General features: G+C 43.5%; 1 protein-coding gene and 2 pseudogenes across 1 annotated transcript; 1 reads left to right on the top strand and 2 right to left on the bottom strand.

The window, feature by feature from the left end:
* Window positions 1-2,550: 2,550 nt before the first annotated feature.
* LOC136516004 (uncharacterized) lies at window positions 2,551-7,573 on the bottom strand (annotated as a pseudogene).
* Window positions 7,574-8,605: 1,032 nt separating this feature from the next.
* On the top strand, window positions 8,606-9,565 carry LOC136518484 (protein OXIDATIVE STRESS 3 LIKE 3-like; annotated as a pseudogene).
* Window positions 9,566-11,216: 1,651 nt separating this feature from the next.
* LOC136516482 (phosphatidylglycerophosphate phosphatase PTPMT2-like) lies at window positions 11,217-15,349 on the bottom strand. Its single transcript, XM_066509888.1, has 6 exons — window positions 14,867-15,349; window positions 14,295-14,417; window positions 13,789-13,882; window positions 12,310-12,392; window positions 12,135-12,224; window positions 11,217-12,006 (listed from the first exon to the last, which is right to left on the bottom strand). The coding sequence occupies exons 1-6, from the start codon at window positions 15,095-15,097 to the stop codon at window positions 11,509-11,511; spliced, it is 1,119 nt and encodes a 372-aa protein (XP_066365985.1). The 5' UTR covers window positions 15,098-15,349; the 3' UTR covers window positions 11,217-11,508.
* Window positions 15,350-18,318: the final 2,969 nt, after the last annotated feature.

The following is an 18,318-nucleotide window of genomic DNA, read 5'->3' as shown; positions in this document are numbered from 1 at the left end:
TTGTAGCCCCTTTGTCCTTAGTATGTCTTTATTGGACCTTTGTGGTGATAGATGACAAAGGGGGAGAGAGACTGATTAAAGCTTCAAGATAGTTTCATTTGCTTATCTTTGTACCTGAAGATATGTACTGCAGGCTGTAGTTTGTTTTTTAGCTTCATTGATTGTATCTTGTGAGAGATGAGACTTATGCTTTATCTATGTATCTCTTGAGACATGATCTTTATCTATATATCAGTGGTTTCTAGACTTGAGAAAATTTGTAATGAGTGCTATGTGTGAATTACATGTGTCATATTTATTTTCATAAGGACTATGCATGCTAGAATGAAAATATTTGATGTGATGTCTTTATATTTATTCTTGTATGATATATCTTGTCATATGCATCACGGTTTCTCTTTGTCACACACACATGCACCCCACGGATGCAATGATTTAGGGGGAGTCTCCTATTTGTTTTAGTATGTGCAATTGACATTTAAGGTCAGTTTGTGAATTCTAATCATAAGCACATATTAAGGGGGAGCCTCTCAAAAATCATTGAACCCAAAAGTTTAAATTTTATATCATTTTATAAACTTTAATCAAGTTGTCATCAATCACCAAAAAGGGGGAGATTGAAAGTGCATCTAGCCCTTTAGTGAGTTTTGGATGATTGAATGACAACGTGATTAAAGGATTAACCCGTTTGCTAAGTGTGGACAGGTAATAGGTTATCTCACAGGTACTTAGTGAAAGCCAAAATGATGTGTTGTTGTATAAACAATCTAGTTCAAGCACAAGACAACAATGCAAATAGAATTCATGTGAAGGCTTATTTATAGTGGGATTTCCATGTACTATGTGAAAGCAAGCTCGTGATTATTAGTTAATGAGATATGAGGAATTGCATATGGAATGGTCTCATATTTGAAGCTTGCTAAATTAAAATGAAAAAGATAACAATATATATGAATGGATGATTCAACAACAAGATGTGACTTGATGGCTTGAGATGGTGAAGATAGCAAGGAAAGGCTTCGAGGTACTAAGCAAGGGTGAAGGGCAAGCGATGGCTTGGCGGCCAAAGAACCTAGCTTGGGTGAAGAAGAAAATACTTGCATTTAGTTGAGGTAATAATCAAGCTAAGATGGTCATATTGATGTGAAGAATCAAATCTATAATGAAGTATTTGATGGAAGTGACTTGATACATTTGGGATTATTCAAATTTGATGAATGGAATCAAGTCACATGCTCAAGATGGCTATGCTCAAGTGAAAAGATCAACATCAACTTGTTAGCACCCTTACTTGATGAAGATTGGAAGGGACGGCATCAATTCAAAAGAAATCAACTCAAGTGGTATAAATTCATTTTTCCTTTGATCTTGAGTTTAATAGGTATGACGTACTATTAAGAGGGATGCATCATATTGATAGATAATGTTTCATAAGTGCTCAAGCCAACCCATGTGAGTTTTGAGTATTTGAGCAACAAAAGAGCTAACTGATTTGTTGCTGATCTGGCAATACCGGACGTGTCCGGTATTTGTCCAGCAGCTGTAAAATTGTTGTTCTCGGGTTGGTTCGTCGGGAGTTCCGACGTAGGTCGGGAGTTCCGACGGTCGGGAGTCCCGGCATGGATCGGGAGTTCCGACGTCTCGCACTCTAATTGACTTGGAGGATTCACTGTCCTGGTCATACCGGACGTGTCCGGTATTCATACCGGACGTGTCCGGTATGGATGACCAGAAGCCAACGGCTAGTTTTCAAAAGCCTTGAGGGTCGGGAGTTCCGACGGTCGGGAGTTCCGACATGCGTCGGGAGTTCCGACACCTCACTAACTTTAACTCAGTTACATGTTTTTCAAAATTGCTGAGGGTCAGGAGTTCCGACTTGAGTCGGGAGTTCCGACGGTCGGGAGTCCCGGCATTCATCAGGAGTTCCGATGCCTCACAACTTCACTGTAACTTAGTTACCGTTGGCGCAGTATAAGTCATACCGGACGTGTCCGGTATTGCAACGGCTATAAAACGGCTAGTTTTCCAAGGGGGCTATAAATACCCCCAAGCCTTCACCTTTGGAGGCTGCTGATTCTGCTGAGATAGACACACATTTTTTAGCCTTGCCAACTCTTCTAAACCCTCTCTTAGTGAGTGTGTGATTCAAATTGCAAAATCAATTTGTGGATTAAGAGAGAATTTGAAAAAGAGAGCAAGCCACCACTTGAGCACTTGTGCATATTGTCAATCTCGTGATTCGCATTTGTTACTCTTGGACTCTTCGGTCCTAGACGGCTAGGCGTCGCCGGAGAGCAACCGAGAGATTGTGGTTGCTTCGGAAAGTTTGTAACGGTCGATTCCGCCGCCTCAGAATCATTTAGTGGAAGGAGAAAAAGGAGTTGGAAAAGACTCCGGCTAGAGTGACCTTCATGGTACCCTATAGGGCTGACCTTCGCTGGGTCGCCCGCAGCCCCCTCAATGGAGAGTAGGACTCGAACGAGTCCGAACTTCGGTAAAACAAATATCGTGTCTCAATTCGCATTTCATTTTATATTTGTGTTGCTTTAGCTATTCTGCAGATACTCTGTGTATATTACTATCTCTAATAGTTTCCTGCAGTTTGGATTGAAGATAGAAATCAAAAGGAGCAAATTCGGGGCTGTTCCACTGAAGTCGTGAATACCGGACACGTCCGGTATTAGCCCCTGCACCAAACTGAATTGTATTGTGTTCTAACTCTTTGGTTGCAGGCGTTTGGCTCCTAGATTCATTTAGTATCTTTTATATACTTTGTGGCTAACTTGTGAGGGGTGGTACTACTCGTTATTTGGAGTTTCCATTTTGGAAACTCTCTTTACTAATCGTTTCCGCATTTAAAGGTGTTAATTTTCAAAAACGCCTATTCACCCCCCCTCTAGGCGGCATCCTAGGTCCTTTCACTCATCAAGTTAAATGAAAAAATACTTACTGCCTAGTTAGTGCTCCAGGACTGTAGTTAATCTCATCAAGTTTCCTAGCTCAGCTATGAAAGATGGCAATAAATAAGGAGAAATTTATTTTCAATTTCATCAACTTTGGTTGCTGATATTAGTTAAATGAAAAATAATTACCTCCTAGTCAGTGCGCCAAAACTACAGTTAAGGTCAAATGGGTTTGATGGTCCCTGCAGCAGCCTAAGTGGTGTATTGGGGCTAGCTGTTGCTGCTACTTATGTGATGACTTCCCTCCTAGTCCTCTTTCCCTTAGGTGTACTTGTATTGGCGGTTACCTCCTCTGTTATGATTTCTTTCTGCTTCTTGGCTCTCTTTCTCTTAGGTTTTGGTGGTGCTGGTGGTGGAGCATCTGAGTCGTACACAGTCTCATTGCAAGTTTTCTGAGTGTGCCCAAATTGGCCACATCTCTTGCATTTCTTCCTATTCTTGATGTCTCCTTCCTCAGCTCCTTTCACTCTCTTTGTTCTTGGTCTACCTGCTGCCCTCTTGAGTATTGGAGGCCATAGCTTGAATCCTATGTTCACTTGAGGCCATAGTGTCTTGTCTGGTATAGGTTCAATCCAACCTTCATATGCAGCTTTGAACCTAGATATAGAGTAACAATTGTCAACATAATCCTCCAACTCTAGACCCCTGTAAGAGCATATCAAATTGATTGCATGGGTGCATGGTAGTCCAGTGATTTGCCATTTATTGCAAGTACATGTTCTTTTTTCTAGGTTCACAGCATGTCTCCAAGGAGTCAAGTCCTTGTAAACACCACCTATCTCTGCTGTGTGTTCGACACCTTTGTGGATTGAATACCCAACCAATCCTCTACTTTTCGCATTGAGGTCCTTCACAATGTGTGGAAGCACTTTACTGTTGAGCTTCATGGCAAATCTTCTCCTTTGAAATAACTTATCCATGATTTTTTGTCTAATTCTATCCATTAGATCTATCACAGGAAGCGACTTCTCATGTTTAATCCAATTGTTGAAGACTTCAGCAATGTTATTGGTCACATAATGACACTTGCTGGCTGTAGAGAAGTAACATCTTGTCCACAAGTGCTTGTGATTATCCTCAATCCACTTCAATGCTTTTGGGGATGATTTCTTCATGATATTGTAGTGCATGTCAAACAAATCTTTCCTATAAACTCTTGCTGCTGGCCACAGATTCTTCTCGAAGACTTTACCATGAAATCTCTTTTTAAAGTTTTTGTACAAATGTCTCATGCATTCCCTGTGCTCTACTCCATTGGTGAAGACATTGGTCACCGCTATGTCAATGCCTTTCCCAGCATCAGTTGAGATAACAAGTCCAGGTGGAGATCCAACTGCCATTGCTAGGTTACCCATGAACCATCCCTAATTTTCCTTGGTCTCTGATCCAAATACTCCATATGCCACAGGGAACATCCAGTTATGTCCATCAATACCTATGGCAGAAGCTAGTTGCCTCTTCCACCTTCCAGTAAGAGCCGTGGAGTCAATGCCTAGGTATGGTCTGCATCCATTTTTGAATCCGTCTATACATAGCTTCAAAGCAACAAACATCTTGCTAAATCTGATCTTGGACCCAACCTTTTCATAATCTATCTTAACTATACTTCCATGAGACTTCCTTTCTATCTCTTCCTTGAATGCAAAAGCGTGTTCAAAACTATCCTCCCACTTGCCCAAAATCTCATCAATAGCTAGCTCCTTACCATTGTAGGCAATCTAGTATGATAATTGGATCAAGTACTTCTCTTCTAGCTTCTTCTTTAAAGCAATAGGACCAATTGTTGGGTCTTCCTTGAGCCATTGAACTACCCTATCCCTAACCCAAAACTGGTCAGCCATACAATTGCTCTCCAGTTTGCTTGTGCTTTTACAGTAGTGCTTGTTAGGTATCTTCTTAATCTACAAAAAACAATGACATAATTTAAAGGAGTTGGCTATAAATTAATAAACATAAAATTAAGGAACAAAATTAAGAAACATAAATAAAGGAACATAGAAGTAGGTACCATTCATGTCCTTCCATCTTACAGTTGTGATGCATGTATTCTCCACTTGCACTTTTTGGCCTTACAATATCCTCTATACCTCTTAGCTTCACTATAAGGAGATGCAATTTCAATCTCATTTAGAATAGCATATTGCCTAATTGCTCTTTTTAAGGTTTGTCCATCCTCAAATATCACACCAACTTCAATCTTTGGACATTCTAAGTCAGTTACATGGTCAACAATCTCACAACCTTGTTCACCATCAACAACACAATCATCATTGTCTTCATCCGAATCACGAATGCAATCAAATTCATTTTTATCATAAGAAATCAAGTCAACATGAAAGACCTTCTCATCATCTACACCAACATACTCAGCTTCATCGTTTTTGCCCCAAGGATCATCATCTGTAGGGTTTTCCTCAGTCCCAGATTTAATAACAGGATCAGAGAGATCTGCCAGAGTGGTACATGCGCTCTGTTGTGTGGGTTGTGCATGTGGATCTGCTACTACACAAGAAACATAATGTATGCTCTGTTCTATGGGCGGCTGATGAATGCCGAGCCCGAGCCTACAAGCACAGATGAAATCAACTCCTATAAAAATACTGCTAAAGCCCAAATATATATCTAACGAACTCTAGGCCGCTAAATCCCATGAACCCGTGCCATGTTCTGAACCCTAGATCCTCAAATTATTTGGGGGAAATTTGAATCTTACCCGTTAGGAACCTAGGACAGGTCTGACACCTTCTTTGGGGAGTCATCGCTGCATAGTCGCTCCACTCCAAGACCAGGGAGTGGGGACCGAGTCGCAACCATCGAGCCTGGTCTCTTAGTGCAGCTCGCGGATGGGGAGAACTTGTCGGAGCTAAGTTGCATCAGTGGTAGGAGGCATGGCGTGTGTGATTGGTGGCGGTCGGTGAAGAGTCGCCGGAGATTATGGCAAGTCGAGAAAAATTACGGAGGCGGCGGCGAGATGCGTTGCGACTACAGGATGGTGCCGTGAATAATCTGGATAGAATGTGGGTGTCAGCTAGTGTGCAGGTGGTGTATGTGAAGGGGGCATTTTGGTCTTCCTAGGCATCCACTTTTTTGTCAGGAAATTATTTTTTAATGGAGCCGATATGTAGTAGACAAATCGATGCCTTTTGCAGTGTCCATAGCTAAAACGGCAATTTGAGTGTGCTTGGCACAAAACCACGTTTTAGTGGTGTCCACCAGACAAAAAGCTCTAAAAGATTATTCGTCCACCCCCTGCCGGGCCCTGCTGGCTGACCTACGTGTCGCCTCGCCCCGCGGCGTGTCAGGCTCGCCGGGCTCCGCGCGGGACACGCTCTTGGCGCGTAGCTGCGTCCCGGCAACGCGTGTCCGTTCTTCCAGAACTCGGCACGTCGCCCGCCATGCCTGGTGTTCTCCGCTTTTTGTCAACTGGGCTGGGAACGCCTCTGTTGTCAGCTGGGAACGATGGTGTCGTACAACACGTGAGGGCGCTGTTGTTCGAGTAAGACTGGTACTGTTTCTCACGGAAAGGAAGACGCTGCTCTCTGCCATAAATCGGTTGAAGCTATTTTATTATAAAAAATAAATATTATAGATTCTAGCCGATAAGATTGTCGATAAGTTCAAATGAACATGCCTCTTCGAGACCCACAGCAAATGATGCGTTTCGAGGCGTGTGATTGATGTGGTTAGGAGAAAGAAACATGTTTGTTGTTGAACTTTAGTATTACTTCCGCGTGCACGTTTCTGTAAACCTGATATGATGACGGAGCTGAATTGGTCCGTGAACTGTGTGATGCTTGTTTCCTCCACTTAAAAGGCTCCAGCCTCTACTAGGTGCTTTTTCAGAAAAAGGGTCTTTAGCACTAGATAGATCATGTGAAAATGCCACCGTGCCTAAAAACGCTCATGAACTCTCGCCGATAGATCATGGGAAAATGATGTCGTGCCTAAACACGGAACAGCTCTCATGAATCCCATATCGACCCGAGCCTAAAATGATCATCCTAAACACAGTACTTCTAGCCCCCGTCTCGTCAACCTATTTCCTACTGTTGCCATCGTGCTTCTCGGTGACGTGCCACACCGTAGGAGCACAATTACCCCAAGAATGGAAAACGTATCTTACCGGATCCAGCTATCTAATCGCACCAACCCTACCAGCTATCTAATCGCACCAACCCTACCAGCCTGTTCGCTTGTTGGTTTCAGCCAGCCTAAATCAACCGGCCAACAGTGTTTTTCTCTCACAATAAATCAGCACCAATCAGTCTAAACCAGTCCAGAAACCAACCAACGAACAGCCCGTACGACCAGACCAGACACCACGTGGTACCCGTAAAGCGCACACACACATTCCCTGCGAGCTCGGACGGGAGGTGGCCACCCCGCCGTCACCGCGTCGGACCCACGCGTGAGGGCTCAGAACCCAACCCACCCTGTCCCTCACTCTCCACGTCTTCACCTGCACTGCACCACAGCGCCGCAGCGGTCCAGCGGCAGCCCCCCAGGGTGAACTGCGAACCAAACCGGGCCCATGCTCGTGACGCGAACTGAGATGAGATGAGGATAAGATCAGAGCCGTGGAGCGGAACAGATTCCGGGGCAAAACCCATGTGTGGCAGCGCCGCAGTGGCCAGCCCGACCCAACACCCTTTATTAACGCAGACAAACATGCAGCCCTTCAACTAGTCCAAACCAACCAACCAACAGTATTTTTCTCTCCCAATAAATCAATATCAGCTAATCTAAACCAGGTTAGAAATCAACCCGCAAATAGGCCGATGGTCCGGCCGGCGGACCACCCTCTCGTGTTAGCGTGCGTCGCAGGCAGGACGACCCCATTCGTGCCATGTACTCGCCGCGACGCGACGGCACCGGCGAGGAGACACGAACCGCTGCAAAACGCGGGCGTCACCGACCGTGCGTTTCTTTTGGTTTCCGCACCGAATTGCGCACATTACTCGCAAAGTAGCGTTGGTCAAACGACGGACGGACGACGTACGGCGTCTGAGTCCTGAACGCGAGAAGCGCAGGGCGCGTTATCCCGCCGGGGCGCGGCGGCGCGACTCCGGGCCTCTTCTGTATATAGTATTATATAAACGTGCACGGCAACGGCTGACATGGAAGATTCAACGTCATTGCCACGTGTATATTTAAAATAAAAATCTTTGTTTTACAAAAATCAGTTTTTAGCAACTTATAGCTATATATATATATATATGTAGGCGTTCAAATTTGAAATTTGAATCTAACGTGTGCCAATGATCATTTCTCTTATGTCCAGTTAAGGATTTCATTTGGACACGGGGAGTTTTATTTCATCGTCCATACAACGGGCTATTGTATCAATGTCATTCATTTGAGTGGTAATGTATGGATAAATGTCTATATGCTTAAGGTAACACGATGAATGGTACGACCGTAATATGTGAACTTACGGTCTAAGGTAAAAGGTAGCTTTGATATATATATATATATATATATATATATATATATATATATATATATATATATATATATATATATATATATATATATATATATATATATATATATATATATATATATATATATATATATATATATATATCTCTCTCTCTCTCTCTCTCTCTCTCTCTCTCTCTCTCTCTCTCGCGCTCTCTCGCAGGCAAGGAAGCGGAACGAGACGCAAGCGACTGAAACGCAAGAGAGCAGCGTTTCTCTTTGGGTCGGGTGAGCTGCTAGCGAGAGCGAGACGGGGTGAGGCTTGCCGTTGCAGTTGCAGAGCGACATGAGCTACCGGCTCGGGGACGCGGCGGGCCGCGAGGAGGGGGACGAGGAGCTGTTCGAGACGGCGGCGTCCGTCTCCGGCGGCGAGTCCGACGACGACGATGACGAGGGGGGCCAATTCCCCGGCGCGGCCGGGGCCGAGGGCTCGTGCGACCACCAGGACCGCCGCGCGTTCGTGCCGCAGCCGCTGCGGAGGATGAACTCGGACAGCATCTACGACATGACGTCCATGATGTCGCAGCTCCCAGCCAAGTAAGTGCGCGCTCCTACGACTCCGCCTCCCGGGAACCTGGCCGGCGAAATCACACCAGGCTCTGATGAAGCTTTTCATCAACCCATGGTCGTTTTACAGTAGAGTAATTTGCTCACGAATCGAGGACTGGTTTTGCAGAAAAGGGCTGTCGCGGTACTACGAGGGCAAGTCGCAGTCGTTCGCGTGCATGTCGGAGGTGCGCTGCCTGGAGGACCTGCGCAAGAAGGACAACCCCTACAAGCAGAAGATCAAGTCGTGCAAGAGCTACGTCGCGCTGGGAGGGATGATGGCCAGGAAGCAGCCCGCCTCCAGCTCCTGACCTCGTCGCCGCCAACGGGTTCAGGACGCCGCCAATTCGGAACGGGTACCACCAGTAGGCAGCAGCAGGCTGGCCGCTGGCAAGAGAGCGCTGAAACCGCAGGGACACGTTTTTGTTCCTCGAGGGTCGCTGAACTGTTTTTTTCTTTCTTCTTTTCTTTTTCCTCTTTCTTTCTACTTGTTCTGCGAGGATTTTCTTCACGGGCGCATTAGTCTGAGAATTTTACGAGGTGGTGTCAACTGTTAGGGTGCGTTTAGATCCAAAAAATTTTGGATTTTGGCTCACTGTAGCATTTCGTTTGTATTTAGTAATTAGTGTCTAATTATGAATTAATTAGGTTCAAAAGTTTCGTCTCGCGATTTCTCGACCAACTGTGTAATTAGTTTTTTTTTTCGTCTATATTTAGTACTCCATGCATGTGCCGCAAGATTCGATGTGATAGTTACTATGCAAAAATTTTTGGCAACTGAACGGGGCCTTACTTGTTCTGCGATCGGTAGAGTACTAGAGGAACTTACCGTTGACCGTTCTGCTGCACTGTTGCTGCTCGGCAAAAGAAACTGTTCTTTGGGTACTGTGTGTAAATACGAAGCACGGCAGTCCAGGGCTCCAGGCAGAAAATCATCGACCGTTTCCTTCTTTTGTGCATGTCAATCTTTCGATCTCCTTTTGGAGGTGACTCACCAGGATGAGGATAGCATGCATACGCCTCTGTTCGCCGCTTGACTTATAAGTCGTATTTTTTCAGCTAACGAATAGTGTCTTTCTCTCATAATAAATTAACCAACAGTAGTTTCAGCTATCGCAGATCAGCCAAGCGAGCAGGACAATAGCCTTCTACTGTAGCCAGAACCGTGGGAGTAAAAGAAAAAAGCTCCATCGGCTCTAGGAAAGGAGAGAGAGGAGAGAAGAAAAGAGGTTGTGTGAAGAGTGCGTAAACAATACACATACAGTGCACGTTTCAGAGAAGAGAAGCCGAAGCCGGTGAAAGCTGGGTTCTAAAATTCGGTTGACAGCCTAGAGGCGAAGAGGAGGCAAACATTCACACATACAGTACGATGTACTCCATCATCCCAAACACATTCAAAACTTTTGGATTCATACAGAGGATTCATAATTGGAATTGTATTTTTCTTGGACAGAATGGAGTTCCCTCCGTCCTAACTCCAAAAAAGAGAGTACAAAGAGCTCTTTTAGTTTGGTACTAAGTCAGATTTTTCTCAAATTCGATTATATTTATAAAAATAGTATCATTATTTATATCTCCAAATCAATTTACTATAAAATACTACATCACCTACCTAGATATACATTATATACCTGGGTATATTTGGATACATAGTAGAAACATATAACTTGAAAAGCTAGAACAACTTTCGATTTAATTTAGAACGGAGGAAGTAGAATGGAGACTATACAACAACAACAATAACAACAACAAAGCCTTTAAGTCCCAAACAAGTTGGGTAGGCTAAAGTTGAAACTCAGCAGAAGCAATTAAGGTTCAGGCACGTGAATAGCAGTTTTCCATACGCTCCTATCTAAGGCTAAGTCTTTAGGTATATTCCATCCTTTCAAGTCTTCTTTTATTACCTCTACCTAAGTCAACTTCGGTCTTCCTCTGCCTCTCTTCACATTACTATCTTGACGAATTGCACTACGCACAGGTGCCTCTAAAGGTTTTCGTTGAACATATCCAAACCATCTTAACCGATGTTTGACAAGTTTTTCTTCAATTGATGCTACCTCTAATCTATCGCGTATATCATCGTTCCGAACTCGATCCCTTCTTATATGACCGCAAATCCAACGCAACACACACATTTCCACAACACTTATCTATATTATGGTTAATTTAATAACACTTACTCCATATGCGGTATTATAAATGAGTATTATTTGTTTAAATTTAAAGTTGTTTAGTTTTTGAAAAAAACAAGTGCACTTTTTTTAATGGAGAGAGTTCATCTGTTTATTACAAGGAAAAGATTGATATCAGATATGCACACAGAGCTCTCGCACTCTCTACAACAGTACACAGAACACAGGTCTCCCGATAGCCAAATCTCTCTCGCCACCCACAGGCCACAACAACATACCTTTCTGTCCCGAGGGAATTCCGCAGGCTGTGCAAACTCATGCCGGTAACTACACTCTGCCGATGTACAAAGAGCGAAAAACAGATGCGGAAACCATAGCAGATCCACCTAGCAGGCTCGAACCTCAGTCAAACGGCCAGATTGTGGCTCGCAGTTGCCGGTAAGCTTCAAGGACCCAAGGAAGCAGGAGAGTTTTCTCATGATGGGCTTGTGGCGAACCACTACTTGCACTTCGACAACGTCCTTCCCGTCGTCGGCGTAGGTCTCATAGCCCTCTAGATCTTCTTCGGTTATGAAGACTGCATCACTACACCCAGTGGGGCTTGTTGGTCTGGACAGCATACTTCGACAGCAAGGTGAAACAAAATGCTCTCTGTCAAACTCAGTGGTGACGTAGCCATCAACTTCAGGGTCTCCAAAGGATGATTCACTGGATTCTTCGTCAGATGTTATTGAGTCTTCATTTGAGCTCTGAATTGAAAGACATCTGCTGCTCCGCGTGCTCGACAGTTCACTGGATTCCTCATAAGATACTGCTGAGCAGGTTGGGTTCGAGCTCTGTATGGAAAGGCATCTCCTGTTGAGCTCACTGAACATTTTAACAGCCTGCAGCAAGAAGTACCGTATTTCAGCAACTGGATCACAAAATTGGAGACCAAGTGTCCGAGTAATAACTAGGATAGAATAAATGTGATCATCTAATAGAAAACTGCAAAGGAAGTCAGGTAGCGTGCCTTCCACTGAGCTGGTGCTAAAAGCACTCTGGGCCTCACAGACCTTGCATGATCCAAAGCTGCTTGAGGAGTCATATTTCTGTACTTGATCTGCATTAAATAAGTATGTTAAGTTTATATTAAAATGCACAGTTACAAGACAGCTAAACCAGAAGCAAAACTTTTTTTTTCTTACCAAAAAACACAAAACTATAGTGGTGCTGCGTCCCCTTCCGGCCTTACAGTGGACATAGGTGCTACCGCCTTGCATTTCATTACCTAGAAAAAGAGCATACCTGACTTCCACACAAACCACATAGAAGCAGGACATATGACACTGTTTTATTACATACTACTACTATATTGTTACTAACTAAAGCGATGGAGCATTGGTCTTCTGGTACAATGTTTTTAACTACCTGCTGATTATGGACCCCTACCATATCAAACGAGGCAACCGACAAAAACGAAACTGAAGGTCCGTTACTATTTCATACTGAACAAGCACTGTCTTTTAACATCTTGTTATTTGATCCAACCAAGTGCATTTGCTTCTAAGGATTATCACCAAATAACATCACTGGGATAGCATTAATTCAAATAGAAATGCACAGTACAAATATTATAAACTAATGCCAATGAAAACAGTGGTTAGCACAATTTATAAGCTATCTTTCCTGCCCCTTAACTGATTAAAGAACTACCACTTCTAATCACACCAGACGGACATAATGACACTGTTTTACTACATATTACTACTATATTATTACTAAAGCCGTGGAGCATTGGTCTTCTGGTACAATGTTTCTAACTGTCTATTGATTATGGACCCTACCATACCAAACAAAGCAACAACCAAAAAAGGAACTGACAGGTCCGTTACTATTTCCTACTGTGAATAAACACTGTCTTTTAACATCTTGTTATTTGATCCAACCAAATGCATTTGCTTCTGAGGATTATCGCCAAATAACATCACTGGGATACCATAGTACAAATATTATAAACTAATACCAATTACGACAATGGTTAGCACAACTTATAAGCTATCTTTCCTGCCCCTTGACTAATTAAAGAACTACCACTTTTAATCACACCATACGGATTAGTTCACAGCATTGTCACATCTGATATGCATCATGATAACTGAAAAAAGCCTCCCTCTGTTCCAAATTATAGATCACTTTAGCTTTGTCCTAAATTCAAATTTCTCTAACTTCGACCAGGTTTATAGAAAAAAATACATTAATGTATGCAGCACCAAATAAGTAAACTATCAAGAAATATTTCATGGTTGATTTAATGAAATGATGTTGGTGCACTTTCCTAATTCCTACAACTCCGAAGTGACCTATGATTTGGAAAGGAGGGAGTACAACTTTATAATAGCAGTCATAATTCAATTGAAGAATAAGCCTTTACATTCAAGCTGACAAAATGTCCAACAACAGCCAAAGATAATATCAAAGTAACACGGATGACGCATTGCATAAACCGTAGCTGACCACTACAGCTACTTGCCTGATCTGAACTGGTACCACTAAATTAGCATCCTAAAACTGAGATGACATCGTCAAGACAAGTTGCTTGATGATGGATTGATGGAGCACAAATAAAATTCTAAAAACCCTAAGAAGCAAAAAGAAAATGAAAACATGGTTCAGAACATACTTACAATGGATAAAATCCACTGCCCGACAAATATGCTCCAGGGAGGGAGCAAACAGGTAGTCCCTTGTGGGAATTTCGAGATGATTGATTCCATGAGCCTGAAAATATGGAATTATATGATTATTCAGACATAAGTTGTAAAACCTGCCAGATATGGTATGGTGCCATAACAATATCTTGCTTCCTACCTCCCTATCTCATGTGCACCAGTGCCAGCCTAACCAAGTGATTTGCTGATTGCGCAATTCATAACGAGGCAATGAAATGATGTACATGATCAGAATGCATAGACCAGGATAAAAAGATTCTGCCTACTACAATGACTTAAAAAATAAGTGCCTCCTGAAGCTGGATCTACAGCTTCCCAACTTAAGTGTCATTAAGTTCACTATGTACATACCTGTTAGGTTAGAATATATCCTATAGTTCTCTTGGTCAAGTAATAACATTATAAGTTCAGAAAGAAATAAAAGTTATTCCTGCAGCTACAAGAGGTAAAGGAACGTCTACCTGGTATAGGGATGTTGGAACCAGAGTCTCATAGGGTTCATTGAGTGTAACAACTCCTCTTACACCAAGTTGCTTCAGGCGCGGAACATCGCTAGAGAACGGAACAGCACCTAACAAAACATACTGAAGATAGAGGTGGTAAGAATATCAGGCTACAATATCTATTGCACATTAAGAAGGAATGGCTATCGTTATTCCATCACCAATTTAACTGATCAACTCTAGTGACTGACTAAATGATACTCCCTCCATTCTAAATTGTAAGTCGCTTTGACTTTTTTAGTTCATTCATTTTGCTATGTATCTAGACATATTATTATAGTACCTAATGCATAGCTAAATGAATATACCAAAAAAGTCAAAGCTACTTATAATTTGGAACGGAGGGAGTACATTTACACCTCCATAACAATAAGATTGCACGTATATTTGATGAAATTTAATTGGGCAGAAACTGAATTGCCGACCCACACAACGCTAGCTGTCCCAAAAAAACATATCCCCAAATCGCATCCCGAAACACAAATAACGAAACCAGGACATAAACATGGAAACAGGCAAAAGATCAGCACCTTGTCGACGCGATCCCACCAGCGGAACTCGACATCGAACCGGTTGCGGAGCACGTTGTAGAGAAGCGTCGGATAGAACAGGACCCTCGCGCCGGCGCCGACGAGCGCGCGCTTCGCCCGCAGTCGCACAACCGCGACCACCTCCCCGTCGCCGCCGCCACCCCACGATCCCTCCTGCTCCCGCTCGTCGTCCTCCACCTCCAGCCCATCCCGGAGCTCCCGAATCCTCATGCCCGTCCGCCCGGATCGGAGCCCCAACCCGACCGGCAAACCCTAGGAGCCAACGCGCTTTGCGGCGTCCTCCCGCGCTCCTCGATTTCAGGGAGCGGGATGGAGAGATGGGAGGGATTTGTGGATCGAGAGATGATTAATCTACTGGCTTCGAGACGCCAGAATGGGAGGAAGGAATGGGGTGCGGCTGCGGCTCAGCGAACAACCCAGGTGGACGACGGCGACGGGAATAGGTCATAGGTGGCGTATTAGGCTGCGAGTTTTGCGACAAATCTGCTTTCCCATCTGTTTAGCGGATGAGTAGTGGCTGAGTGTGCTTTTGCGTATTGGTCCTTGAATGGTTGCATAATTATCTTGGCTAAAGAATTTTGTAACTCCCTATAGGCCCTGTTTGGTTGGGCTTTTGGCTTTGGCTTTTGGCCCGAAAAGCCAAAAGCCCAACCAAAGAGACTGCTTTAGGAGGGTGCTTTTTCAGAAGCAGCTGCTTTTCCGTAGTTCATTTTTGAAAGCTGGTTTGACCCTGCTTTTGGCTTTTGGCTTTCTGCTTTTCGAAATTGGTGGAATAAAAAGCTCTTCCATAGTTGTTTCAAGAGAGATAAAGATAAAAGGTATATTTTATACTTGTTTAACCAAATAGCTTTCAGCTTTTCTATAGCTCACAGCCCACAGCAGCTTTTCCACAGCTCACAGTCCACAACAGCTTTTTCCCACAGCCACAGCTCAACCAAACAGGGCCATAGGTTCACACTTTGTATGATGTGCACGTTGCAAACAAAACATCAAAACACTCTTCCTTCTCTTTTTGAATTCTTATCACGGAAATGGAACGATGCTTGTTGTGGCGTATATTAAAATCGAGAGCACCACATGTAAAATTGGATTATGGCCATGCTATATTACAGTGAACTCCAAATGCTCACAAACGTGAAGTGCCAAGAAAATAGTAGATGTGGTTTTAGGCTGTGTTTGACTTGGCTTTTTTTGAAAGTGTTTCTTCTACCCAAAAAAAAGAACATCAATCAAACGGATGAAATCAGTAACAGCTTTTTTTTTAGAAACATCAGCTTTCGCATCAATCAAAAAAGATTATATAAAGTTTAACACGGCTCTAGCCTCAAGATCCAAGTTGTACTTGGTTTTTATAGTATAAATTAAAGTGATTTAAATATTTATATATTTAAATAATCTGTAAACCATATTATTCATATAAATACTCTCATCGTGCTTCAAATCCTAGACTTTTTAAACTATAAATATCTAACTCTAAAACATCCAGCTAATACTATAGCAAACTGAGTCAAAGAAACACAGGAGAGGAAGTTTGTATAGTCGTTTGGAACAGAGGGTCCATCTATATTACTTTCTTATAGGAAACATGAATTCACATGGAAAAATATAATTTAATCCTTTTTTTCTTTGTAGATGCTCGAGGCACCAAGCATTAAAAAAAGGAGGAAAACATGGCGGTAAGTAGAAGAGGAACCTAGATGCCCCTATTGTTACATCTTGTCTCCTATCTCTAAACTAAAACCATTGCGGTGCCATGACACGCCACACTCCCTGTACAACCACAAACTTATGGGAAAATTGGTTGTGTAGCATCGAAAGATCGCGATCTCCGTAAAATACCACTGAAAGTTAACGCCCCATGAAATAGCACCGAAAGGATCCACCGTGAACCGAAAGTACCATTCTATCAAATTTTGCATACAGAAACATTAACCTAAGCTAAAACCTAGACATGAAATTACATATTTGCCCTTACCTTATCCTATCTCACCCATCTGAGACAGGAAGGCACTCGAGTCGCTCGGTTCTCAGCTCGGCACGCTCGCTCACCCCTTCCGCCACTGCCGCGGGTTCCAACACAAGGGTCAGGGCATTGCCTCTACCGGCCACCGTGCGGGTCTGGGCACCACCTCCGCCGGCCACCGCGCTACGTGTGCAACGCCTCAGCTAGGCCGCCAGACGCCCCTGCGTGGCGCCTTCGCTAGGCCACCGGGCGCCCCTGCGCAACGCCTCCTCCAGGTCATCGACATCGCCTGCGCGGCGCGGCACCTCCGCCAGGCCACCGGCATCCCTGCTCACCACCTCCGCCAACCTCCAGATGCCCCTCCACACTCGACTACGCAATGCATGAATCTAATATTCCCGATGGGTAAGAACGAAACCTTAGCTATCTACTGCATCATCTCGCAGCACAACTGAAATTAGTTGCGGCATGCGATTGTTTGTGATATCCAGTTCATTTGTGTGTGCGATCTGGTATGAGGATGGTCAATGATGAGAAAGGACTTTTGTAAGCAGTGCTAATTTGTTTGCACTACTACTATTTTCAAGATCGATCCGACCAATTCATGTAGAGTAGTGATTGATGTTTTGTCCTACTCAACTATTGAGGATGATCGATTTGTGTACAAAAAGGGCAGACGCTTGGATTGGTGGGTGGATGCAGAAGAGTACTCCATCATTGACATGGAGAAAGATGTTTTCGATCACTTCAGTTGGGCTAGCTATCAGGAAGCAAACTTCTGGTTTGTGGGTCAGAATAATCTAATAGTTTGCCTTGGTACTGACCAAGAGCTTCTAACTTTGTTGTGAGCTTCAAAATTGGTGGAGTTTATCATGACTATTGATAGATGTGAGCATGTTGAAGAATGACCTACAGCTTCAGGTCACAGAAATGTTTCAGGGGATGCATGTGAGTGTAGAATTGGATGGTCTAGAATGGGCCTTGCAACCGCAACCTGGTGTTATAGCTGCTGGTCCTTCTAGAGTAGAGGAGGAGGAGGGTGACCATTATATGGAGCTCGGTGTTGACCATGAGGGAGATGATCCAGTTGGAGCTGATGAAGAGTGGAGGTATTTCAATAAGGTACATGAAGTAGGAAGTAATGAGAAAGTGCAGCAAGAAAAGAAGAAAATGGACAACAACAAATTTATAATTGAAGACAAAGATCCTGAGGCTATGCCAAGTGATGAAGCCACCATGTTGCGAGATGCTCCGTATGTTCCACTCACTACATATGACAGAGACAACCCTAATATAAAGGAAGGTTCAACATTTACTGATAAAAAGACCTTCATACTGATGATCAAACAATATGCCATAAAAAGGGAGTTTCAAACATTTGTAGAGCATAGTGATAAATCAAGATATAGGGCATGATGTGCATATTTAGAGTGTGGATGGAAAGTTCATGCAAAGAAACTTCGTGGTT

Source organism: Miscanthus floridulus, chromosome 17, assembly GCF_019320115.1.
Source record: "Miscanthus floridulus cultivar M001 chromosome 17, ASM1932011v1, whole genome shotgun sequence".
In the NCBI taxonomy this organism is placed as follows: domain Eukaryota; kingdom Viridiplantae; phylum Streptophyta; class Magnoliopsida; order Poales; family Poaceae; genus Miscanthus; species Miscanthus floridulus.
This window is presented reverse-complemented; position numbering and strand designations above follow the sequence as displayed.